This window comes from Zingiber officinale, chromosome 6A, assembly GCF_018446385.1.
Source record: "Zingiber officinale cultivar Zhangliang chromosome 6A, Zo_v1.1, whole genome shotgun sequence".
Classification (NCBI taxonomy): Eukaryota; Viridiplantae; Streptophyta; class Magnoliopsida; order Zingiberales; family Zingiberaceae; genus Zingiber; species Zingiber officinale.
Window position 1 is genome coordinate 123281578 of NC_055997.1, and position 25705 is coordinate 123307282.

The 25705-nt window shown below is 38.7% G+C and overlaps 1 protein-coding gene across 2 annotated transcripts; it reads right to left on the reverse strand.

Annotated features, from left to right (window-relative positions):
* Positions 1–22313: 22313 nt before the first annotated feature.
* LOC121997866 (probable trehalose-phosphate phosphatase 6) lies at positions 22314–25265 on the reverse strand. Of its 2 annotated transcripts, XM_042552530.1 has the most exons (11): positions 24869–25265; positions 24652–24792; positions 24455–24526; positions 24262–24360; positions 24133–24186; positions 23932–24033; positions 23766–23843; positions 23595–23664; positions 23425–23495; positions 22629–22721; positions 22314–22548 (listed from the first exon to the last, which is right to left on the reverse strand). In XM_042552530.1, the coding sequence occupies exons 1-11, from the start codon at positions 25151–25153 to the stop codon at positions 22474–22476; spliced, it is 1140 nt and encodes a 379-aa protein (XP_042408464.1). In that variant the 5' UTR covers positions 25154–25265; the 3' UTR covers positions 22314–22473. The 2 variants fall into 2 exon arrangements, with proteins under 2 accessions (XP_042408464.1, XP_042408463.1); XM_042552529.1 differs by having other exon boundaries at positions 24133–24360.
* Positions 25266–25705: the final 440 nt, after the last annotated feature.

Sequence of the window (25705 nt, forward strand, 5' to 3'; positions counted from 1 at the left end):
AGATCCAGGTGGGCCAAGGTTGACCAGACACCTGATGGTGAGAAACCCAAGTAGGTCAAAGGATTGACCGGATACTCGGCACGAGGAAATCCAGATGGGTCAAGGGTGAGTGGACATCTGGTGGAAGTCTAAGTGGGTCATGGAGGACCAGACACTTGGCACAAGATGGTAAGTTCAAGTGGATCAAGGTTGACCAGACACTTGGCACGAAGGGAAAAGTACAAGTGGGTCAAAGGATTGATCAACACTTGGTGAAGAAGTCCCAGCAGGTCAAGGTTGATCGGATGCTAGGCATGAGAAGTTCCAACATGCCACAATTGACCGATGTTGGAGTTGGGGACCTTAGACTTAGTTTAAGCAAGTCAAAGGGAAGTCAATCGATCAACCGATTGATAGAACTATGGTTCAATCGATCGGCCGATAGATTGAAGATGTGTCACGAGTGAAGGCTGGCCCAATCGATCAAGCGATTGATTGAGAAGTGAAATCATGACCACAAAAGCTTCCCTAATCGATCAGCCGATCGATTGGGCACCGCCAATCGACCGATCAATCGATTGGGGGACTGAAAATCATGCGAGTCGCGATAAGAGTTGAATCGATCAGTCGATCAATTCAGGTCTTATTCCAGAGAGCATAGATGCGCTCTGAATTGATCAACCGATTGATTCAAGCCTCCCCAATCGATTGGGTTGTGACTGTTGAAAAGAAAGTGTTGGGTTTAAAGCCGTCTTCCTCGCAGTGATTCCACATCTCTTCCTCTCCACTTCTTGCAATCATTCTCACAGGTTCACGCCAGGTTCTTGAAACTTCTTGGAGCAAACTATTGCTGCACTTCCAAGGTCAAGAGGCGTTCCACACAAGAAGAAGAAGCTAGGGTTTTGATTGTATGTTGTAAATCTTGTAAGATTTTACTTGTATTTATTTCCCTTTTCTTCTTGTTGTATTGTGAGTTTGTACAAGACTTCTCCAGCTTCTATAGTCACAGTAAAGGAGTGTTTTCATAGTGGATGAGTGAGTGAGGGCTAGATCCTTGGATTAGTCACCTCTTCTTGAGGTGGATACCAAGTAAATCTTAGCGTTAGCGTTGCTTGAGTGTTTTCTGCTGCATATCATCATCACGAATCAAGACAACAAAGCGCGATGAGCTATTCACCCCCCCCTCTAGATACAAATCGACCCTAACACTCGTTACATGCATTCTACCTCCAACTGTTAGGGTCGATTTGTAGCAAGAGGAGGGGTGAATAGCTCGTCGCGCTTCGTTGGATTGCTTCGATGTTGTTGATGTGCAGCAGATAGAACTTGATGTGCGTATATTGTATACACTTATTTAGCATGTTTTGACGCACATTTATATACTTTACACATACTTTATCTATGCATTTTCATACTCCTTGCTTTACTTTTAGCATATTTACTCTTCTTTGTTCGGAGATATACTCGTGTGCATTTTCTGTCTACAGGAGTCGAATTTGGAGAAGCATTGATGTTCGTGGCCAACTTTACAAGCAAGTAAAGGAAGACAACATCAGCCATGTGAGCCACACGGTCATGCCAAAAGAAAATGACCTTGGTCATGTGGAGCAGACAGCCCGTGCAACATTAGCAAAGGAGAAGCATGACATGGCCGTGTGGATTCACACGGCCGTGTCATCCCTGAAGCAATTCCAAAACATGGTCGTGTAGATCTACACAGCCATGCAACCTTTCCAGAGCCAAAGGATTACCAGGTCATGTGTGCCACATGGTCGTGTGACATTTCCAGAGGCAGAACATTGCTAGGCCGTGTGGATCTACACGGCTGTACAAGACATCCAATGACAGAGAATGGCACGGCCGTGTGAGAGCCACACGATCGTGTGACCTTTGCCGAGAGGAAACACTGACAGGTCGTGTGAGATCCACACGACCATGGCACGGGCCGTGTGGCGCCCAAACCCCCTGCTCTATATAAGGGGTTCTCCTCCTTTGAAAGAGGGGAGACTCTCCCTTTGGGGAGATCCAATCTTGAGGCTTTTCTTCACCTTTCAGGTGTTGACCCGACAATCTCAAGATGTTTCCATTCTTGAATTGACTCCGGTAGCAAGGATTAATTCCGAAGATCACTCGTCGTATCTAGATAAGTATTTCTTTTCTATCTTCTTGATTGAGATCGAAATATTTACGATCTTCTTGTTTTCGGATCTTTTCATTTGTATCATGGAGTAGATCTCCTTGTTCTAGGATGGAGGAAGTATTTGTGATGTAAATTGATGTACGATCTTAAGGATTTGACAACTTCTTGATTCAACGATGTTGTTATGTTTTGTATCAATTCAATCTTATATGGATTGTTATGCTTGGATCTAATTACCATTCTTGATTGATTGTTTGTAAATCTTGATGATCTTGTAGAGGAATTCTTTAGATTGTATGATCGAGGGGCGTTGTGATAGGGTTGCCCCGTTAACGGACATCTAGGGGATCACCTTGAAGGGTGAAGCAAGAATTTACAAAGAAGAGGGATAGATAGATGTGCTATGTCCTATATCTTGATGTGAATTGATTAGTGATGTGTTTCTATGTCGTATGACCGAGGGGCATTGTGACAGGGTTGCCCCGCTAACGGACTTCATAAGGATCATAACTATTTGATTGCTTAAGGTGTAGATAAATGTCCCTTGCCGGTGTTTTCTGTAGAAAATTACCGGTGACTTCTTACAAATGTAGGAAAATTGAGGATAGTATTGGTAGATCATATTACATTGATAAGTATCACAAAGAAACCAAATCTCCTAGAACTTTCATTAAACTTAGTTTTCTGCATTTACCTTTTGCATTTCTTTTCTAGTTACATCTTAGTTCGTATAACTACTTATTTGATTGTTTAGCTAATTCGCTTTGAGACATCTTTAGTGGTTATAACCAATCCCTGTGGATTCGATATTCTTTTATTATTGACGACGAAACTGTACACTTGCGGTTGCATAACAAGTTTTTAGCGTCGTTATCGGGGGTTGCGTCTATAACATTAGAGATTATCATTTGAGTTAGACTAAACTTTTCGTTGTTTTTATTACATCTAACTTGTAACTAGTTTTCTAATTCTGTTCTTTAATTTTTCTTTGCATTCTTTTATTGCATTCTTTTATTCTTTTTGTTTGTGATTCAAATTTTACAATCTTGTTCTTGTGTATGCGAAGATCTAACTTCGCAGGAGATTTATTTCCTCTTGATCCCGAAATTGATAGAACCTTTTATAAAAGGAGAATCTCACAAAGATATTCAAAAGAACAAGCACATTCAAATATGGTTTTCAAACCATTGAAAGATTATGGAGCTCCAAAGTCTGTCTTAGAATTAGAGTCAATTGTTCATCCATAAATTTAAGCGAGGAATTTTGAGCTTAGACCATCCTTTATCTCAAAGATTCAGTAGGATCAGTTTAGGGGATTAGAGTTGGAGAATCCTTATTCACATCTCATGGAATTCCACAAATATTGTAATACATTGAAATATGAGGAAGTTTCACCTGATGCTATACGATTATTGGTTTTCCCTTTCAGTCTTAAGGATGCTGCGAAGAGGTGGTTTTATACTTTGCAACCTTAGAGTATCAGAACTTGGGATGAGTTAGAGCAGAAATTTTTGAACAAATATTTTTCACCACAAAAGACCATACATTTGAGAAATCAAATTTTGAACTTTAAGCAACTTGTTGGGGAGGAATTACATTAAGCCTAGGAGAGATATTTATCTCTCCTGCATTCATGCCCACATCATGGTATCGAAAAATGGATAATTGTACATTTATTCTATGTTGGGCTTTCTTTCATAAGTAAGAGTCAGTTAGATTTAGTATCTAAAGGATCTTTCATGAAGAGAAGCTTGGATGAAGCATATGAGATAATTTGCAGGATAGTGTCAAATCTTAATGATTGGTCAGGACAAAATCTAACGACTCTCTCATTCAATGCATGTGAAGATAAAGAAAAAGAAAGTGACGAGGAAAATAAGCAAGAATGTGTAAATAAGATTGAAGGAGGCATCACTTTGAATCGAAAAGATTTTCAAGATTTATTCCCTTTGTGTTGTGAATCTCTATCAAAAATGTTTAGCAAAGAGATTTCTTCAAATGAACCTTTTGAAAAGGTGGAATGTCTAAATATTTATGAAGATATTTACGAGGAAAATAAAGGGATGAAATTAGAAACTGAAGAGAATCTTGAAGAAGAGTATCCAAAAGAAGAAATAAAGTTGCTAGAGCAAGACTTGACTTTGCCAGAAATTTTGCCTCCACAGCTTGAGTTAAAGCCATTGCCACCTTGTTGGAGTGTATACTGAAAGCCTAAGCTTTTGTAAACATTTGTCTTGAATAAAGAATCACATTTGGTCAAATTATCTACATTTGTTTGTAGTTGTTCAATTAATTTATATTGTAGATAACATAGCATGTGGTGTCATATGCAGAAGATAATGTTATCAGTACCTTATAAATTATAAATAGTAGCTCACAACCAAAATGGAAAGGAACAAACCATTAGAAGGTCGTAGTGTAATTAGGTATCAGTTTATCTTGACTGTATAATTACACTAGTACACTTAGAGTGTATTGAGTAGGACCATTTGAGGTCGTTTTTTTTATACTGATTTTATAAAGAAACAAAGACCTCGGTTATTATGGAAGTGTGTGCTCTTAATCCTAATATAATAACAAGCACATATATTTGATATTTATTTCTTTAATTTATCAATGGGTGAGATTTAGTTCGATGAATCAATAAGCCCGATAAGTTGAGAAATGATATCACTTATAGTGTGTGTTGTTGATTATAGAAGGAAACTGTGTCCTAGAGATACTAGGTTGATAATGTCCCTAAGAGGAGCTCATAAGGATTGTCATGTTAAACCCTGCAGGTGGACTTAGTCCGACATGACGATAAGGTTGAGTGGTACTACTCTTGGACTAAGATATTAATTAAATGAGTTGTCAGTAACTCACTTAATTAGTGGACATTCGATATCTTAAACACAGGGAGACTAACACACTTATAATAAGAAGGAGCCCAAAAATGTAATTTGGGATTGGTGCGGTAGTTCAATGATAGTTCTCTAGTGGAATGAATTATCATTGATAAAAATAAGTTGTGTGTTCGGGGCGAACACGGGATGCTTAATTTTATCGGGAGACCAAAACCAATTCCTCCTCTCGGTCCCTATCGTAGCCTCTTATTTATAGAGTTCTATACCCACCTATACCCACCTTCTATACCCACCCAATAGGGGCCGGCCAAGCTAGCTTGGGAACAAGCTAGGGCCGGCCTAGGTATAAGATTGGGTGGCCGGCGCTAGTAGGGCCGGCCAAAATAAATTAAAAAGAATTTTAATTTTAATTTTTATTATGTGGAAGAAATAATTTATTAAAGAGAATTTAAATTAAATTATCTCTCTTGTAAAATTTACAAAAGATTAAAGAAAGAGATTAGATCTCTTTCCTTATTTGTAGATTGGTGAGATATTTTATTTTCTCTTTAAAAATTATTCACATGTTGTAAAATTAAAATTATAGAAATTTCTTTTATTAACCATGTAGAGATTTTTAAAGAGAAATTTTATTTTTAAAAATTTCCGGAAACAAATTAGGAAGTTTTAATTGTTGATTGAAACTTGTCCAATTTGTTCTCCAATGATGTGGCCGGCCAATGTAGATTTAATTGGAAAATTTTATTTTATTTTTCTCAATTAAATCATGTCAAGGAAATTGAGGAAATTTTATTGTAATTAAATTTCCTAATTTGCCTAGGCCAAGGAATATAAAAGAAGGGGTGAGGGTGCCTTCATGAGACACAACATCTATTATTTCTCTCCCTCTTTTGTTCCTTGGTGTGGCCGGCCATCCTCTCCCTCTCTTCCTCTTGTGGTGGCCGAACCTCTCTCTCTCCCTTGGAGCTCTTGTGGTGGCCGGATACTACTTGGAGAAGAAGAAGAAGAAGGAGAGAAAGCTAGCATCTCTTGGAGCTTGGTTAGTATTTTGGTTTTTCTCCTTGGTGAAGTTTTCCTTTGTGGCCAAACCTTGCTTGGAGGAGAAGAAGGTGGTTGGTGGTTTCTCATCTCGGTAGATCATTGCCCACACAACGTCCGAGGTTAGAAGAGGAATACGGTAGAAGATCAAGAGGTTTTTCTACAAGGTATAACTAGTAATTTTTATTTCCGCATCATGCTAGTTATTTATGGAAATAATACCAAATACAAGAGGCTTACGTTCTAGAATTTCGAATATGTTTTTCGATGCTGTGTTCTTTTGTTTTTTCTTTTCCTTGTGATTTGATTGTTCTCTTTGGTTAACCTAAAGTTATTTTAGGAAATTAAATATTAGCTTTCTATAAAAGGTTTTGTCTAGTCGGTGGTGGTTGCTCCCATATCCAAGAAGGCCATGTGCCTTGCCACGTCAGTACTGGGAACCAATTATGGAAATTAATATTTAATGGAATTAATAACTTAAGGAGACTTGGATCGAACGTGTAAAGTTCCGCAGGAGATCCAAGTCAAAACCTAAAAGAACAAATAGATTAAGTTTTGGATCAAACGTGTTAAGTTCCGCAGGCGATCCAAAATTTAATTTAAAAGAACACATGGTAGCTAGGAAAAGGTTCAGACCTTTGTACAAAATTTTTGTACAGTGGAACCTATAGGTTTTCCGAGTAGCAACCAACAATTGGTATCAGAGCTAGGGTTTTGCCTCTGTGTATTTGGTATTTAGTTTAATTATGCACATGTCATACATAATTTAGGCAGGTTAACAGTAGGATGTGCTAACTTTGTGGATGCAGGATCCAACTATTATGGCTTTTAGTTATTATGTGTGTGATTGGACCCTTGGACATGTCAAGGGCATTTATCTGTGTGTATATGATTGTATTAAAATACAGCAGGAGCTGTATTTAGTTTTATTAGGATTTTATTTTTGATCTAGATACATGTACATTCCTTTTATGGAATATAGGATCAAAATGTAAAATTCTATTTATGTCGCGGATCGAATCTTGCAAAGCGTGGAACCTTCTAAGGACCAGAGGCGCAGCGGAACTAGGAGCAAGATGGATGCGACAGCTAGATCCGGTGGCGGTGGCCAAATATGGCAGCAGCTTGGGATGACAACACACGGAGGACAATTAGTGATAAAAGCCATAATAGTTGAAAATTAAATTTTCTATTTATTGCTTTTATATTATGCTGTGTGTGCATGTTAGTTTACAAGTTTTAGTAGGCTAGCATAGTTAAAATTCCTCATTTATAAATAACTAAGTGGGAGAGGGATTTTTAAATAAATCTCATGGTCTCCATTACTGGTTTGTAAGTGATGCAAACAAGCTTGCGCGTTGGCTCTGAGTGCCTTCCTCCATAACGGATGAGCTTGTTTGTGGATCACTAGAACAGACTTCCATTTTTGGATGACTATAGGAAGTTAATTAAGAGCGTGTGATCTTCCCCAACGGAAGGGGCATAATCTTATTAATGAACTTAGTGTCAAGTAATGGTATACACTTAGACACATCTAATAGTATCCTCCCCATCGGAGTCACTGCTATTATTTGTGTGACCAAAAGACACCAACTATTAATTTTATTTGTCAAAAAGTTAGGTTGACAAGATAATAAAATTAATGGGATAAAACCCTCCTTTTACAAATGTTGAATTTGTATACGTCCACACTAACGTGGCATACAAAATTCACGGTGTTTTGAGGTGTTGGTTAATTTAAAATAGTATTGTTTGAGGAATCAATATTATTCTAAATTTAGAGTTCTGACCAAAAGTTATTTGTGATTCTTAGGATGACTTTCAACCCACTGTCCATCATACTTCAACAGAATAGACTTTCTGGACATAGATTGGAAAAGAAACCTGGACATTGTTCTTACTGCTGAAAGCTATAAATTTGTACTGATTGAGCAATGCCTGATGCACCCACTGGTGAATCTACCCAAGAGGAGATTGAATATCATAGGAAATGGGTAAGCGGATGAGATGGCGCGGTGTTACATTTTGGCTTCAATGTCAAATGTATCAACATCAAGATTTACCAACAGCCTATGATATTATGAACAATCTCAAGGAACTCTTTGGTCATCGGGATAGGGCTTCTAGGCAAGAAGCCATGAGAAAGATAATGACGACCACCATGTAAGAGGGTACTCTGTGAGGGATCATATCCTAAAGATGATGGCTTATCCGAACGAGATACAGATCCTTGGAGGAGAAATTGATGGGAAACCCGGATCGATATGATCCTCAAACGCTACCTAGAAGTTTTGAGCGGTTCCGAACTATAATATGAATAAGAGGGTTTATTCATTAGCGGAACTACTTGTTAAGAAGCAGAAGGATTATTTCGTCACAATGCTCAAATTCACTATGTTGAAAATGGTTCTACTTCTAAACCGAAAGGAAAGAAGAAGAAGAAACAAGTGGTTCAGAAAGAAAGTGAATAAATCTCAGAGTACGGGATTTAAAGCTCGAATGAAGAAGCCGAAGGGCAAGTGCTTCATCTGTAAGCATGCAGGACATTGGAAGGCGGAATGTCCTCGTAGGAACCAAAACAAAGGTATATCTCATACTCTAGTTGTTGAAACATGTTTAGCGGTGTTATCTACTGGTGCTGTGTATAGGAGCCACTGATCATGTCTGCAATTCCTTCTAGGGGTAAACCCGACGACTATCTGAAGGAGAAATTACCGTCTACATGGGCAATGCTACTAAGGTGGCATTGTTAGTGGGAGGCGTCTACTTATCTTTTAGTAGAAATAGAAATTTGATTTTAAGAAATTGTCTTTATGTACCCAGTTTTAGAAAGAATTTAATTTCAGTTTCTAAACTGTTTTTAGATGGATATTCAGTTTCTTTCAGTAACGATGTAGTTATTAAAAGAAATAAAGTGATTATCTGTTCTGGTGCATTAGTTGGCAATTTGTATACTTTAAATCCAATTTCTTCCACAAAGCAAAACATGGAAATTTATAACTCATCTTCTAACTCTAATAAGAGAAAAGAACCTTCGGAGATGAACCAAGCATATCTTTGGCATCTAAGGCTTGGTCATATTAACTTAAGTAGGATTCAGAGGCTTATAGCTGATGGACTTTTGAGTTCATTTGAGTTGGAAAATTTTCCAACTTGTGAATCTTGCTTGGAAGGTAAAATGACCAAGAGGTCGTTCAAGGCCAAGGGGTATAGAGCCAAAGAAGTGTTAGAATTGGTTCACTCTGATTTGTGTGGTCCTATGTCTGTCCAGGCAAGAGGAGGTTTTGAATATTTTGTCTCTTTCATAGACGATTATTCAAGATATGGATACATTTACCTAATGTGCAAGTCCGAGTGCTTTGATAAGTTCAAAGAATACAAGGCTGATGTGGAGAAACGACTAGGTAAAGTATCAAGACACTACTGATCGGATCGTGGTGGCGAATACCTCTTAGGAGAGTTTAGGAATTACTTATCGAGACCGGATTCAATCCCAATTGTCTGCACTGGAACAAGAATGGTGTAGCAGAGCGAAGGAATAGGACTCTTATGGAGATGGTTAGATCAATGATGAGTTATTGAATTACAAATTCGTTTTGGGGATATGCTCTGGAAAGCGACAATATCGTTCCGAACTTAGTACCTTCTAAATCAGTTTCTTCTACTCCCACAGAATTGTGGAATGGGCGAAAGCCCAGTCTAAGACATATTCAGATATGGGGTAGTCCAGCACATGTGTTGAAACTAGATGCTGATAAGTTAGAATTTCGTACAGAAGTTCGCGTGTTTGTGGGGTATCCCAAAGGAACGAAAGGTGGTTTATTTTATAAGTCCTAAAGACCAGAAGGTCATTATTAGCACCAATGCCCAGTTTTTAGAAGAAGACTATATAATGGATCACAAGCCCAGTAGTAAAGTTGTTTTAGAAGAACTTAGAGAGGACACGTCTACTTCAGTACCAACAGTACAAGATGAAGTACCACAAGAGACTGCAACACGTGTCACACATGATACACAACAACAGACAGTGCCTCGTCGTAGTGGGAGGGTTGTAAGGCAGCCTGAAAGATTCATGTTTTTGGGAGAGTCTTCGGACTTGATCCCGGGTAAACATGAACCTGATCCACGAACATAGGACGAAGCACTCCAAGATATAGATGCAGCATCTTGGCAAAAGGCAATGAATTCTGAAATAGAGTCTATGTACTCTAATAAAGTCTAGGAGCTTGTAGAACCACCTGATGGTGTAAAAGCCGTTGGATGCAAGTAGATCTACAAAAGGAAAAGAAGGACAGACGGGAAGGTAGAAACCTTCAAAGCTAGGCTTGTTGCGAAAGGGTACACTCAGAAAGAGGGAATCGATTATGAGGAGACCTTTTCACCGGTAGCCATGCTTAAGTCTATCCGGATACTCTTATCCATTGCTGCTCATATGGATTATGAGATTTATCAAATGGATGTCAAGACAGTTTTCCTTAATGGAAGTCTTGAAGAGAACATCCATATGAAGCAACCAGAAGGGTTCATTGAAAAAGGCAAAGAGCATCTAGTGTGCAAGCTCAATCGGTCCATTTATGGACTGAAGCAAGCTTCAAGGTCTTGGAACATCCGGTTTAATGAAGTAATCCAGTCATATGGATTTATTCAGTGTCCGGATGAGTCTTGTGTATACAAGAAGTGTAACGGAAACGTGGTGGTATTTCTTGTACTATACATAGATGATATTTTGTTAATTGGCAACAATGTCAAGGTATTATCAGACGTAAGGGTATGGTTGTCCAAACAATTTGATATGAAGGACTTAGGAGAGTGTGCACACATTCTTGGGATCAAAGTGATAAGGGATCGCAAGAAAAGAATGTTGTGTCTGTCCCAAGCTTCATATATAGATACAATCCTTGCTCGTTTTAGTATGCAGGATTCCAAGAAAGGTTTCTTACCTTTTAGGCATGGAATAGCTCTATCTAAAGAGATGTCTCCGAAGACATCAAAGGAGATAGAAGACATGAAAGCAGTTCCTTATGCTTCGGCTGTAGGAAGCCTTATGTATGCAATGCTATGTACGAGACCTGATATTTGTTTTGCCGTGGGCATAGTTAGCAGATATCAAAGTAACCCTGGACAAGGACATTGGACTGCAGTAAAGCATATATTAAAGTACCTGAGAAGGACTAGAGATTATATGCTAATTTACCAAGCAGACGATTTGATCCCTGTGGGTTACACGGATTCAGATTTCCAATCAGATAGGGACAATAGTAAGTCTACATCAGGCTATGTGTTTACTTTAGGAGGTGGAGCCATTTCATGGAGGAGTGTTAAGCAGAAATGCGTATCGGACTCAACCATGGAAGCTGAGTATGTAGCAGCCTCTGAGGCAGCTAAAGAAGCATGGCTCTAAACTTTCTAATGGACTTAGATGTGATTCTGGTTTGCCCAAAATTATCACAATTTATTGTGATAATAGCGATGCGATTGCAAACTCGAAGGAACCACGAGCTCATAAGGCAAGTAAACATATAGGCTAAGTACCCTGATACGAGATATCGTGAGCGAGGAGAAGTTGTCATCGCCAAGATTGCATCACGGATAACCTGGCGATCCTTTCACTAAGGCTCTTCCGAAGCTTTTGATCGGCATGTGGAGGGAATGAGAATCAGATGTATGGTAGAAGATATGGCAGCTTAGTCATTAGTATAAGTGGGAGATTGTTGGAGTGTATACTGAAAGCCTAAGCTTTTGTAAACATTTGTCTTGAATAAAGAATCACATTTGGTTAAATTATCTACATTTGTTTGTAGTTGTTCAATTAATTTATATTGTAGATAACATAGCATGTGGTGTCATATGCAGAAGATAATGTTATCAGTACCTTATAAATTATAAACAGTAGCTCACGACCAAAATGGAAAGGAACAAACCATTAGAAGGTCGTAGTGTAATTAGGTATCAGTTTATCTTGACTGTATAATTACACTAGTACACTTAGAGTGTATTGAGTAGGACCATTTGAGGTCGTTTCTTTTATACTGATTTTATAAAGAAACAAAGACCTCGGTTATTATGGAAGTGTGTGCTCTTAATCCTAATATAATAACAAGCACATATATTTGATATTTATTTCTTTAATTTATCAATGGGTGAGATTTAGTTCGATGAATCAATAAGCCCGATAAGTTGGGAAATGATATCACTTATAGTGTGTGTTGTTGATTATAGAAGGAAACTGTGTCCTAAAGATACTAGGTTGATAATGTCCCCAAGAGGAGCTCATAAGGATTGTCATGTTAAACCCTGCAGGTGGACTTAGTCCGACATGACGATAAGGTTGAGTGGTACTACTCTTGGACTAAGATATTAATTAAATGAGTTGTCAGTAACTCACTTAATTAGTGGACATTCGATATCTTAAACATAGGGAGACTAACACACTTATAATAAGAAGGAGCCCAAAAATGTAATTTGGGATTGGTGCGGTAGTTCAATGATAGTTCTCTAGTGGAATGAATTATCATTGATAAAAATAAGTTATGTGTTCGGGGCGAACACGGGATGCTTAATTTTATCGGGAGACCAAAACCAATTCCTCCTCTCGGTCCCTATCGTAGCCTCTTATTTATAGAGTTCTATACCCACCTATACCCACCTTCTATACCCACCCAATAGGGGCCGGCCAAGCTAGCTTGGGAACAAGCTAGGGCCGGCCTAGGTATAAGATTGGGGTGGCCTAGCTTGAACCCAAGCTAGTAGGGCCGGCCAAAATAAATTAAAAAGAATTTTAATTTTACTTTTTATTATGTGGAAGAAATAATTTATTAAAGAGAATCTAAATTAAATTATCTCTCTTGTAAAATTTACAAAAGATTAAAGAAAGAGATTAGATCTCTTTCCTTATTTGTAGATTGGTGAGATATTTTATTTTCTCTTTAAAAATTATTCACATGTTGTAAAATTAAAATTATAGAAATTTCTTTTATTAACCATGTAGAGATTTTTAAAGAGAAATTTTATTTTTAAAAATTTCCGGAAACAAATTAGGAAGTTTTAATTGTTGATTGAAACTTGTCCAATTTGTTCTCTAATGATGTGGCCGGCCAATGTAGATTTAATTGGGAAATTTTATTTTATTTTTCTCAATTAAATCATGTCAAGGAAATTGAGGAAATTTTATTGTAATTAAATTTCCTAATTTGCCTAGGCCAAGGAATATAAAAGAAGGGGTGAGGGTGCCTTCATGAGACACAACATCTATTATTTCTCTCCCTCTTTTGTTCCTTGGTGTGGCCGGCCATCCTCTCCCTCTCTTCCTCTTGTGGTGGCCGAACCTCTCTCTCTCCCTTGGAGCTCTTGTGGTGGCCGGATACTACTTGGAGAAGAAGAAGAAGAAGAAGAAGAAGGAGAGAAAGCTAGCATCTCTTGGAGCTTGGTTAGTATTTTGGTTTTTCTCCTTGGTGAAGTTTTCCTTTGTGGCCGAACCTTGCTTGGAGGAGAAGAAGGTGGTTGGTGGTTTCTCATCTCGGTAGATCGTTGCCCACACAACGTCCGAGGTTAGAAGAGGAATACGGTAGAAGATCAAGAGGTTTTTCTACAAGGTATAACTAGTAATTTTTATTTCCGCATCATGCTAGTTATTTATGGAAATAATACCAAATACAAGAGGCTTACGTTCTAGAATTTCGAATATGTTTTTTCGATGCTGTGTTCTTTTGTTTTTTCTTTTCCTTGTGATTTGATTGTTCTCTTTGGTTAACCTAAAGTTATTTTAGGAAATTAAATATTAGCTTTCTATAAAATGTTTTGTCTAGTCGGTGGTGGTTGCTCCCATATCCAAGAAGGTCATGTGCCTCGCCACGTCAGTACTGGGAACCAATTATGGAAATTAATATTTAATGGAATTAATAACTTAAGGAGACTTGGGTCGAACGTGTAAAGTTCCGCAGGAGATCCAAGTCAAAACCTAAAAGAACAAATAGATTAAGTTTTGGATCAAACGTGTTAAGTTCCGTAGGTGATCCAAAATTTAATTTAAAAGAACACATGGTAGCTAGGAAAAGGTTCAGACCTTTGTACAAAATTTTTGTACAGTGGAACATATAGGTTTTCCGAGTAGCAACCAACACACCTAACCTCAAATATGCATTCCTTGGACCTAATTCCACTTTTCCAGTTATAATCAATGCAAATTTAACTGAGCTGGAGACACAAAGATTGCTTAAAGAGTTAAGGTTGCATAGAAAAGCAATTGGGTACACTATTGATGATATTAAAGGAATTAGTCCTTCTCTTTGCATGCATAGAATCTTACTTGAAGAAGGATATAAATGTTGGACCCCATGGTGATTTTGATGTGACCAACCAAGTTATGTTAGGTTCTGTTTGGTTTTAATCCCTGTGTCTAAGTGTGCAGGAGCTTAGGAGCGCAGGAAGTCGAGTGGAAGACACAGCTAGCGAGAAGGATGACACGGGAAGGGAGCCAACGAGCTCGGTGCGTCCGAAGGATGAAAGAGCTGCGGAAGAGTGCACCAGTGGATGAGAAGAACGTGCGCGACGTTTGAGGGACGAGAAGCCGGGGCAGAAGTCTGCTCGAGGAGAAGGCTGGAAATTGGGTTTGGGTGAGTCCTATTTCGGTTGACCGTAATTACCCAAGCAATCAGAATTTCGAAAGCTAAAGTGAAGATGAAGAAATGTTGAAAAAGCAGCAGGAGGCACCCTCAACAGTCATTGGAGGCGCCTCCGCCCTTATCGGCTTGAGGGTGCCCTCAACAACATTGAGGGTGCCCTCAACTGAGTCAAATAGTCGTTGACAAGCGGATAAAGTTTTATCCGCTTATCCCCTTAGAGACGCTCTTATCCCCTTTGGAGGCGCCCTCAAGACTCGAGATAGGATTTACAGGAGCTATATAAAGGTCCCTGGAGCTAGGAATTATTGAATCAACTCTTGTACTAATTTCCTAGCAACTCTTGAGCTCTCTAAGTGTGTAAAAGCCTTCTCTGTCTTCAGAGAAGGAGATTCGTAGTGCGCTTTTTCAACCACCTTGGATTAACAACTATCTAGGTTGTAACTAAGTCAAATTGCTGTGTCTCTTCTTTCTTTCTATTATTTTATTTTATTATTGTTGCTATTTTTAGAGTTAAAAGCACGAGGAGAGTATTTTCTTATTGCAGGCAATTCACCCCTCCCCTCTTGTCGGCTCCGCTGCACCAACAATAAAAACTCAATTGAACATCAAAGGAGGTTGAACCCAAATTTGAAAGAGGTAGTGAAGAAAGAAGTACTTAAACTTCTTGATGCTGGGATCATTTATCCTATTTCAGATAGTGAATGGGTGAGTCCAGTGCATGTAGTTCCCAAGAAAGGAGGGATGATTGTAATCAGAAATGAGAATAATAAATTAGTTCCAACACGAATAGTCACAGGGTGGCGAATGTGTATTGATTACAGGAAATTAAATAAAGAAACTAGGAAGGATCATTTTTCTTTACCATTTATTGATGAGATGCTTGAAAGATTGACAAAACATTCATATTTTTGTTATTTAGATGGTTATTCAAGATTTTTCCAAATTCCAATTCACCATCAAGATCAAGAGAAAGCTACTTTTACATGTCCCTATGAAACTTTTGCTTATCGTCGTATGCCATTTGGACTTTGTAATGCTCCAGCTACATTTCAAAAGTGCATGATGGTAATTTTTTAGATTTAATAGAGAGAACCATGGAAGTATTTATGGATGATTTCTCAGTTTATGGAAATGATTTTGATACTTGTTTACTTAATCTTTCTACAATTCTTCAACGGTGTGAAGATGTAAACTTGGTGTTAAATTGGGAAAAATGTCACTTCATGGTTAAAGAAGGGATTGTTTTGGGACATAAGATATCAGAGCATGGGATTGAAGTAGATTAGGCCAAGGTGGAAGTAATAGAGTGTTGGTGCGGGAAGCATCCGACGATCGAACTCGTGTTTTGATAATGACAAAGAATTCAAGTTAAGGTGTTTTGTATTCTAACAAGTCTACTGGAGGATTTCAGGAAAGTCCTAGCTGCGGTTAGGCAAAGGGATAAACCCTAAGGGGTGGTAACCCTAGGTCATAGGGGGTGGTAACCCTATGCGGAAAGTCTTGGCAGGTCGATGGCTTCAGGCAAAAGTCCTAGGGGGTGGTAACCCTAGGTGGAAAGTCCTGGTGTCGCGAACCAGGTGAAAGACTGGACTGGCCGGGAAGCGGATGTCCAGTAGAAAGTCCGGAAGCGTCGAGTGCTGAGCAAAAGTCCAGTCGATCTGGAGGATCGCACTGGCAGCAGGTAAATCTCCTGAGTGGAGTAGGTGAGGACGCGTTCCCCGTAGAGGGAACAGTAGGCGTCGGGTCGACCTAGGGTTTCCGGTAGAAAATCTGAAGTCAGACCCGGACAGTCCGGAGACTGTCTTAAACATTCTTTATTATCCATACTGTTATTTTGTGCTAACTTTGTGTTGCAGGATGTTGTTTGGGACTAACATGTCTTGCAGGTACAAAATAATGAAGATTTGCCTCAGATGAACAGTGTCCGAGGCGCCTCCATGGGACTTGGAGGCGCCTCGGGTTCAAAATCCTGAGCTGACGCGAAGAGCAGGCTTAAGGCGCCTTGGATGGGTTGAAGGCGCCTTAGACAGCTTCAGGTCGCGACAGTTAAAGGATTATCCCAGCAAGCAGATCGGGATAAAATTCTCGTTTAAGGCGCCTTGAAGCTTGTTTAAGGCGCCTTGAACACTGTTTATAAAGGGGGTTCGACCAGCAGCTCAGTACAACAAGTTTCAAGTCTTCCTTCTGCATTTAGCTGCTAACGAACTCGTCCCGAAGTGCTGCAACTCAACACCGACGATCCGAAGCTTCAATTTAGTATTTTCCATTGTCGGTATAAGATTACTTACTGCATTACTTGTAAATCATCTTTTGTATACTTTCGAACTTATAGTTGTTGCCCATCGGAAGCGATCAAGGATCGTGGGCCTTCGAATAGGAGTCGCCTTAGGCTCCGAACGAAGTAAAATCGACCTGTGTCTTTGTGTTGTTTGTTTTTATTCCGCTGCGTTTTTCCTCGAGTGTTTTACGAGTCAAACGAAATAGCCGCGAGCGCTATTCTCCCCCCCCCTCTCTAGCGCATCTCGATCCAACATAGAGAAGTTACCCCCGTCGATTAATGTGAAAGGAGTAAGGAGTTTCTTAGGGCATGCTGGATTCTATAGGCGCTTCATTAAGGATTTCTCAAAAATTTTTAAGCCACTTACAAATTTGTTGAATTTTGTTTTGATGATGATTGTATAGAGGCTTTCAAAAAATTTAAAAGTGCTCTTATCTCAGCTCCAGTAATCCAAGCACAAGAATGGGAGCTAGTGAGTGAAGCTACGCAACCCTAGGGGGAGATAACCCTAGGTTATATGTGACCGGACCAGCGAATACTAAATTCTGTTAACACTATTTTACCTTACCATTTTATCTATTGTGCTAACTCAGTGTTGTTAGAATGTATACTAAAAGCGTAGCTTTTTGTATGAACATTTATATTTTGAAATGAGAATCACTTTGGTCAAATGTTGCATTTTATATTTATATGTTTATGCAATTGTCCATTTAATTTATATTGTAGATAACATGGTGTATGGTGCCACACAGAAGATCATGTTATCAGTTCCTTATAAATTATAAATAGTAGCTCACGACCGAGATGGATAGGGACAAACTATTGGAATGGCTGTAGTGTAATTTGGTATTAGTCTATCTTGACTATAAAATTACACTAGTACACTATGTGTGTATTGAGCAGGATCATTTGAGGTTGTTCGATTTATACTGACTGCATAAAAGAACAGAACCTCTGTTATTATGGATGTGTGTTCTCTTAATCCCGATATAATAACAAGCACGTGTACTTAGTATTTATTTCTTTGACTTATCAATGGGTGAGATTTATTCATTAAATCAATAGACCCGATGAGTTGGGAGATAGTACCATTTATATGGTGTGTTGTTGATTATAAAAGGAAATTATGTCCTATTTATTTAGGTTGATGATGTCCCCTTGAGGAGCTCATAAGTATTATTATGTAAACCTTTCAGGTGGGCTTAGTCCGACATAATAATAAGGTTGAGTGGTACTACTCTTGGAGCTAGATGTTAATTAATTGAGTTGTCAGTAACTCATTTAATTAACGGACATACGATATTTTAAACACAGGGAGATTAACGCACTCATGACAAGAAGGAGTCCATATTGTAATATAGGATTGATGCGGTAGTTCAATAATAACTCTTTAGTGGTATGAGTTATTATTGATGAACTTGAGTTGGGTGTTCAGTCGAACACAGGAAGCTCAAGTCCATCAGGAGGCCAAAACCAATTCCTCCTCTCGATCCCTGTTGTAGCCTCTACATAGCCTCGCATTCACTCATTTGATTTTGTTTCCTACCCAAGAAAGGGGGTCGACCAAACCAAAAGAAAAAGAAAAGAAAAGGAAGAGAAAAGGAAAGAAAAAAAGGAAGATTTTTTCTCAACAGAACTAGAGATTTTTCTAAAAAGAATTATGTTGATTCTTTCTTAGAAATTTTCTAAAAAGAATTATATTAATTATTTCCTAAGAAATTTTTCTAAAAAGAATTATGTTAATTCTTTCCTAAAGATTTTTTCTAAACAAATTTTTTTTTTAATATTTCTCCTCTTTTATCTGGTGCTAAAAGTTATAAAAAGGAAAGAGGTCATGCCACCATAACCTAATCTCTTTTGAGTTGTTTTCTCTTGCTTGTGGCTGACACCTCATCTCTTCTTTTCTCTCTTTTCTTTTCCCCTAGGGTCGGCGCTCACCTCCTCTCTTCCTCCTAGGCTTGGCGCCCCACCTTCTCATCTCTTCCTCCCTTTCCTCCCTCTAGGGCCGGCGCATATCTCCCTTGGTGGCCAAAGCTTGGAGGAGAAGAAGAAGAAGAAGAAGAAGAAGAAGAAGAAGAGAAGAACCACCCTAGGAGGTAGGCTGTTTGGAGGAGAAGAAGAAGGAGGAGGCACCCCTTTTCTTTGCATCTTTTGGTGGTAGGTGGCTTAGAAACAAAAGAAGGTTCGGGTGGTTTGTCTTGGTAGATTGTCGCCCACACAACGTCCAAGAACAGAAGAGAAATACAACAGAAGATCAAGAGATCAAGATGATCCGTCTGTCGATCATGCATGCTTCATGTCAACGACACTATCTCCCCAAAAGATATCGAGATATACTACAATGATCCTATTGCTTGGCTGAACGGGATATCCGCTCGGCCGGAACTCCACTCCGTCCACGGTCAGGTCCCACTGCTTGGCCGAGCTGGGTAGTCGCTTGGCTGGGAGCCCTCCGCTCTATCGAATTCAGTTGCTCTTCCATACGGTGACTATGTAGTAACATGTCTTCCCCCGTTCTGACAAGCTATCCGGTCTCCCTCGATGTCCTGTTGCTCCGTACTGAATGTCGGCTGTCTTACGTATCATCCCGGCAGGACGGGAGGCCTGTTCGGATATGTCTCCAATCAGCTGAACCTTGACTGACCTGATCGATCATTACAATTATTGACCACTTTAACTTTGACCTCCACCCTATATCGTCAGATCAAATTATCCTCCGTTCGATACTAGATGGGCCTCCCTATAACGCCGCCTCAAATATATATATTTTTTCCTTTTCGTTTTCACACGAAAGATTTCATCTGACGTATAATAGTAAATTAACCAAAAATTGTATTTATCTCATGCTCCAAATAATTGGTTTTCATTTCTCAATCTGCATGAAAGACCCAAACCCCAAGCCCATTTGCTACTGCCCATTTTAAACCCTTACTAATTTTCAAGACAAATATATTTAAGGATTAATTGCTAAATCTTGCATCATTTTTGATAAATTTTATGTTTTTCACGATATTTTGAATTATATAACCAATATAACATATTTTCCATTTAACACATTACAAAATATTTTAAGCCAAATTCAAGTCCCAATTGAGTCCTTTCTTCATCTAATATGATTCAATTAATTACTCATTGAGTACTTAATTTCTTTACTTGAGGCAATGTGTTTGATGATTGGTATGTTGACGATGCCGACTTGCTGCTAATGGCGGATCCAGATAAAAAAGGAAGAGGGTGTTCAAAGAAGGGAGCTGGAGCTTGTCTTCCTTCTCGCTGCCCCTCGGACTACAGCTTACTGGTAGAATTTTCCAGGAACAAAAGGGTGCTCAAGTACACCCTCGCTCCCCTCTAGATCCGCCACTGCTTGCTGCCTCTGCCTGTTAAATTCAGCTTAGGCACCAATTTTATATATATATATATATGTGTGTATGTGTGTGTGGAGCCACCCATGAGCTAGGGTGACCTTAGCCCCACCTAATTTTTACATAAATTTTTTATCTAGCCCCACAACTTTTGGATTATTTCAATTAATTCCCTCCTCCTTCCAAATTTTAGCCAATTACCACAAAAAAAAACTATTGAAAAAGTTTGAATTAAAATATTTAGAAATGGTCAAAAACAAACCTCAATTCGTGCAGGTCATACACGAGTCACTTTCCTTCGATTTTAATCATTTTATCAATTATTTCCTAAATTTTGGGTTATAGGATATGTGCATTCGAACCCTAGGAAAATTTCCGACCAAACTCGGTTATGATCATCGCCTCTCTTCAAGTTTTCGACAATAATTTTAGCAAAATTATCCTGCGACCACTTTATTATGACCCAAATCAATTTTGCTTCATTTTTTAAAGAGTTTTCAACTCGATTCTAGATCTTTGGTTTGAGTTTTTTTCGATTGACGATTGTTAAAATTTTTGCCTACTTAATCTAGCTTTGATTTTAAGAGTTTTGAAGCTTGATTACAACTTATATTGTTTGATTTGTAGGCCGCCTTAAGTAAAAATTTTATCTATTTGATTTAGTTTGATTTTCAACACATATATCCAGCTAATATTGGTTATTTATTGATTTATTATTATAAGTTCGAGCTAATATTTAGTTTTGATTATTTGAGTTGCAACTATATTTGGAGATGATGTTTATTACTTTTTTAAGTTTATACTTTTGGCCTAAAAATTTATTTTTGTGAATTTTGTAAAAATAATTCATTGGTTGTAATATTTGAGAATTATAATTATATCATTTACTTATATACAGAATCTAATATATTTATTTAATTGGTAGGATTATCGTTTTATTTTAACTCTTCCTATTTTTACACCAATAATGGAGTGGACATTTTTAATTATAAAAATTATTAAAATAGTTCTTCGTAACAAGATGAAGAAGTATTTTTAACAGATTCTATGATTATCTACATTGAACAAGAGTCCGTTGAAAAAATTGATAACGAAATAATAATTAATTAGTTTTATTTTAATATTGATGATTCTAAGAAAAATCATAGAGCATAATTTCAGTGATATTTTTGTTTAATGGTTTTAAATGTATTAAATATTAAATATTTTTAGAAAATTAATATTCACATTACTTTTTATTTTATTTATATTTTTAAATTAATTAATTTAGGTTATCAATTATAAGCAACGATTAGTCTAAAGTACTTTTGACTCTTGGCTCTGAGCTTGTATATATGGTTTGATGAATGTGGGGATGCACCATCTATCTTTCCACGTATGGAATGGCTGGAAAAGGAAGCTCGATTAATGCAATTATGTGAGTGAAGGCAGTTGAGAACCAGGTGTTGCTCCATTATTAATTACAAGTCGTATTCGAAAGTGGATTCCAACTCCTCCTTCCAACCATGCCATGACCTAACTAACAGATACATTTAGCTATCAACACCAAACCAAGACAACACCTGCTTCATGTGCTGATTAGTCTTAGTCTTCGTCGTCGTCGTCTTCTTCTACTTCTTCTGCTTCTTCTTCTTCTTCTTCTTCTAAGGACGAGTCAAGCAGCAGATCCATGAGATTGAAACTGGAGCACGTACTTTTTATTGGTTGCTCCAAAAGTTGAGGATCCTGTGCATGCACAGGGGCAGATCAGCTTTTGCTTACCGGCAATAGATCTTTGAGCTTGCATAGCATGCTGTGCTGAAAAGTTGACATCACCACACTAATTGTACAACACATCTCGTTGACTCGTTCATAATTTTACAGATTTGTTTCACACCGAAAGGATTGGATAAATAGACCATGAGAGTCGAGTGACTTGTAAATGGGTTAACTAGTTTCTTTTTTTTTCTTCTTCTTCCATTTTCTTTCAACTCAATCTGATTAATTTTATTTCTTATTTATTTACAGAAAAAAGGCTGCAATATTCCCCTTACAGAGACTCACAAAATGTGTCGAGAAACCCAATAAATAAGGGTTTCAAACCTCCTGCCGCAGCAGTGTCGGACAGATCATTATTATTAGAGGGGATTTAACAAAAAGAAAAGTGAAAATATTTTAATCATGGAACAGACAAGAAAAAAAACATCCATGAGATCTGCTACTCTCTGTATTAAACTGCACTTTTCGGAGATCCTTCCTCGGACAATTGTTTCCACTCCACTAGGCAATGCAAGAACTTGAGAACCTATTTGGAAATTCCACGTTGATTATATTTGTTCTCCAAAAGAAAAATAAACTTGTTATATCTTGTATATTACTACTTACCTCAGCTGGCTCTCTGAGTGAAAAGGAGGCTTTTGTTTCTTTTGCGATCTTGGAGACAATAATGCCAAAGCCCTGCTCTCTATCGCGCAAAACCTAGAAAAAGAATTATAATCAAATTCCTTCAAAGCATACCTAATTGTGAAGAGAAGAAGCTGGAGAGGAGAAGATAGAAGAGGAGAGGGAGGGGAAAAAATTAAATTCATCTCTATCTTTGTTTTAACTTAATAGCTTGTAATTTTGTTCTTGTTATTGTCATCTGAGCTCTAAAGGCATCTCAATGTGGCCCTCATCTCCACACTCTTGATTGGTCAAGCCATTTTTTAACAAACCTTGCACTTCATTATATTCATTTTCAATTGAAGATTGAATCTCTCTCTCTGCCTTTTTTGAGGCATTTGCATGATTGCTATAAATTCGACCTGTTTGAGCATGTCTCCCCTCATGTCTTGCCACCTATATTAAATGACTAATAGTCATCCGTGATTTACCTCTTTCGTGTTGGCCTAGGGACATATTAGAGGAGGCACTAGGAGCGAACGAATAGACTTGCCACATTTGCTGGATTGCTATACCATTTTCAAGTACAGATAGGTGAAGCTAGCATAGATTATTATTCAATTTTGAAGTGAAATCCCTCAAGAGGAGAGAACATTTTAATTCCTCTTATTTTTTCCCATAAAATAAAAGAGGAAGAGCTTATCAAAATTAGAGCTCTCGGCTAGTAAATAGGCGACAAGTAGTTAAAGGAGATTCATCTTTTTCAGCAGTCAACTCTTGAGATCCAACAGTAACATACCTCGAAAGCATCTTCATCAGTGCAATCATCTCCTATGTACAATGGAAACACATTATTGTAGCCATCAAATCCTGAAAGCCAAAACAAAAGAATCAAACGAGTTGTTTCATTAAAGAAAAAAAGAAGAAAGATAATATGCCTTTTCGGTCAGCTCAAGAGCTTCAGTTTACCAAGAGATTCCAACAAGAACTCAAGAGCCTTCCCTTTGTCCCACTTAATACTCGGCCGAATCTCCAAAACCTGATTTCACAATGCAAACAAACAAGTCTTATCCACGAAATTTGATGTAACTTCGAAGAAAAAAGCAACTAAAAATCTAAGTTTGTTTGAGATTAATTTACCTTTCTTCCATAGGTGAGCTTCAGTTTGGGGTAATCCATGATCACTAATTTCACCAAATCAGCAAGTAAATTCCATTTCTGCAAGTAAGAAAAAAGCTTAAGAATTTACATCTCCAGCGAAGAATATCAGAGCCATTTCCCCAAATTAACGTCCAATTTTCATTACCTTTTCCTCCACGCATCGAAAGTGAACAGAGAGACAAAATTTATTGTTCTCGACTCTGGAGCCAGGGATGCTCTTTACTATGTCTTCCAAAGACTTACAGACCTTTCACGGAACAGTATGATTGTTAGGTAAGGAAAAGAAACCCCCACAAGTTCTGCTAAAATCAAAGATGAAATTGAGATTCGCAATGGAAGCCACCACCTCATCTATCATCGGAAGAAACTCCTTGGCGGGTTGACATAGAACACAGTGTGTCTGCATCGCTAAATAAGTAAGCAAATTGCAAATTTGATATAGTTCGTCAACCAAGAAAGAGAGAGGCACACACACATTGACTTTGGAATGCTGAGTCCCCTCCTCCGGTCCTTTTATGTCCATGCCGTGGCTTCCAGCGTAGTACAGTTCTGGTAGCTTCACGAAGCTGGAGACCTGAACACGTCCAAGAATTTTCTCTTTTTTTTTAAAAAAAAATGTATTGGAGAAATGGAGGGAAAATAGTAATGAAGATGGAACGGCAATGCACCTTTTCTGTGCACCTCCCACTCACGATGGCTGTGGGAAAATGACTTGCCACTTCTTTCACTGCCTCCCTCATCTACATGGAGACAAAGAGTAGGGAAAACAATATTAAGGGAGGATGAATGATACCGTTTAATTAATTCCACAATTTAAATTGGGAGTTCTTGAAATATTTTCCATCTGATAGATCACGTAACTCACCTCGTCGGACATGAAGGCGCGGTCGGGATCCTCAACGATGGGCGACAGAGTGCCGTCGTAGTCCAAGAACATCACGACCTGCTTCCCCTTGGCCGTCGTCATCACCTCCTCGAAGTTGCTCAACGCCGAGGGATGCATCCTCTGCGCGCATGTCAATACTCGTTAATTATATTCCACTTCAATCCGCAATTGCTGTCGTTGGAAGAAGTGGACTTACCACCCAGCTGTCGTATTCGGCGTCTCGGGCGGCCGACATAGCTGATGCGCTGCTCGTCGACGACGACTTGACGTGGGTTGGAGACTGTATCTTGATGGATTCGATCCATGAATTGCCTCTTCCGGCTGTGGCAAGGTCTAGGCGTCTCTCCGGCCTCTTGCACCGGAGATAGCCGGGGGAACGTGGAGGAGGGTAGGATAAGTGAGGAAACGCTTCGGCGATGGCTGCCGGAGAGACCACTGCGACTGGTAGCTCCTCGTTCCTCACCAGACTCTGCTTCGTCATCCTCGTGCCCTGCTTTCGAATTCTCAGAAGGAGCTGCTTAAGTTTAATTGGAAGAGGAAGAGAAGAAGATTGAACAACAAAAACAACAGATCAGAATCCTTCAAGCTTGAGCTTCCACGGAGAGGATGGGACGAGCATGCGAGGTATAAGTAGATCGAGCTGGGGACGGGAAAAGACGGGAAAAAAAAGAGAAAAAAAAAAGCGCGGGAGGACCAGTCGGGCCCACCAGGGACGCTGTGGGTCTGACAGTGGCTTGGGCACGTAGGTTGGTGGGGCTCAAGAAGATAAAACGTGTCGCACGGTGTGGATTCTCGCGGCGCAAAGTGTTGATGGTGAAAATGGTAGTAGATTGATGGGAGACGCTGTATTTACCAATTAATTAGAAGATTGTACGGAGAGTAGTTAGTCTTTATTTTTCATATTAAAATAAAATACAGTCAGTTATTATGTCCATAAATAATGATATTATTATACTCATATATTTAATAAAAAATGAAAAAAAATAGAGAATGGAAAATCCTTGAACTTGGCCACCACGATCAGCTAGCCGGG

Bases quoted from the DNA above. Each gene is read 5' to 3' on its own strand.
- LOC121997866 (XM_042552529.1), bottom strand. From the start codon at position 25,153: ATGACGAAGCAGAGTCTGGTGAGGAACGAGGAGCTACCAGTCGCAGTG. The intron at 24,793-24,868 runs GTAAGTCCACTT...ACATGCGCGCAG, and splicing joins CCGAATACGACAGCTGGGTG to AGGATGCATCCCTCGGCGTT. The intron at 24,527-24,651 runs GTGAGTTACGTG...GTCTCCATGTAG, and splicing joins GCGCCTTCATGTCCGACGAG to ATGAGGGAGGCAGTGAAAGA.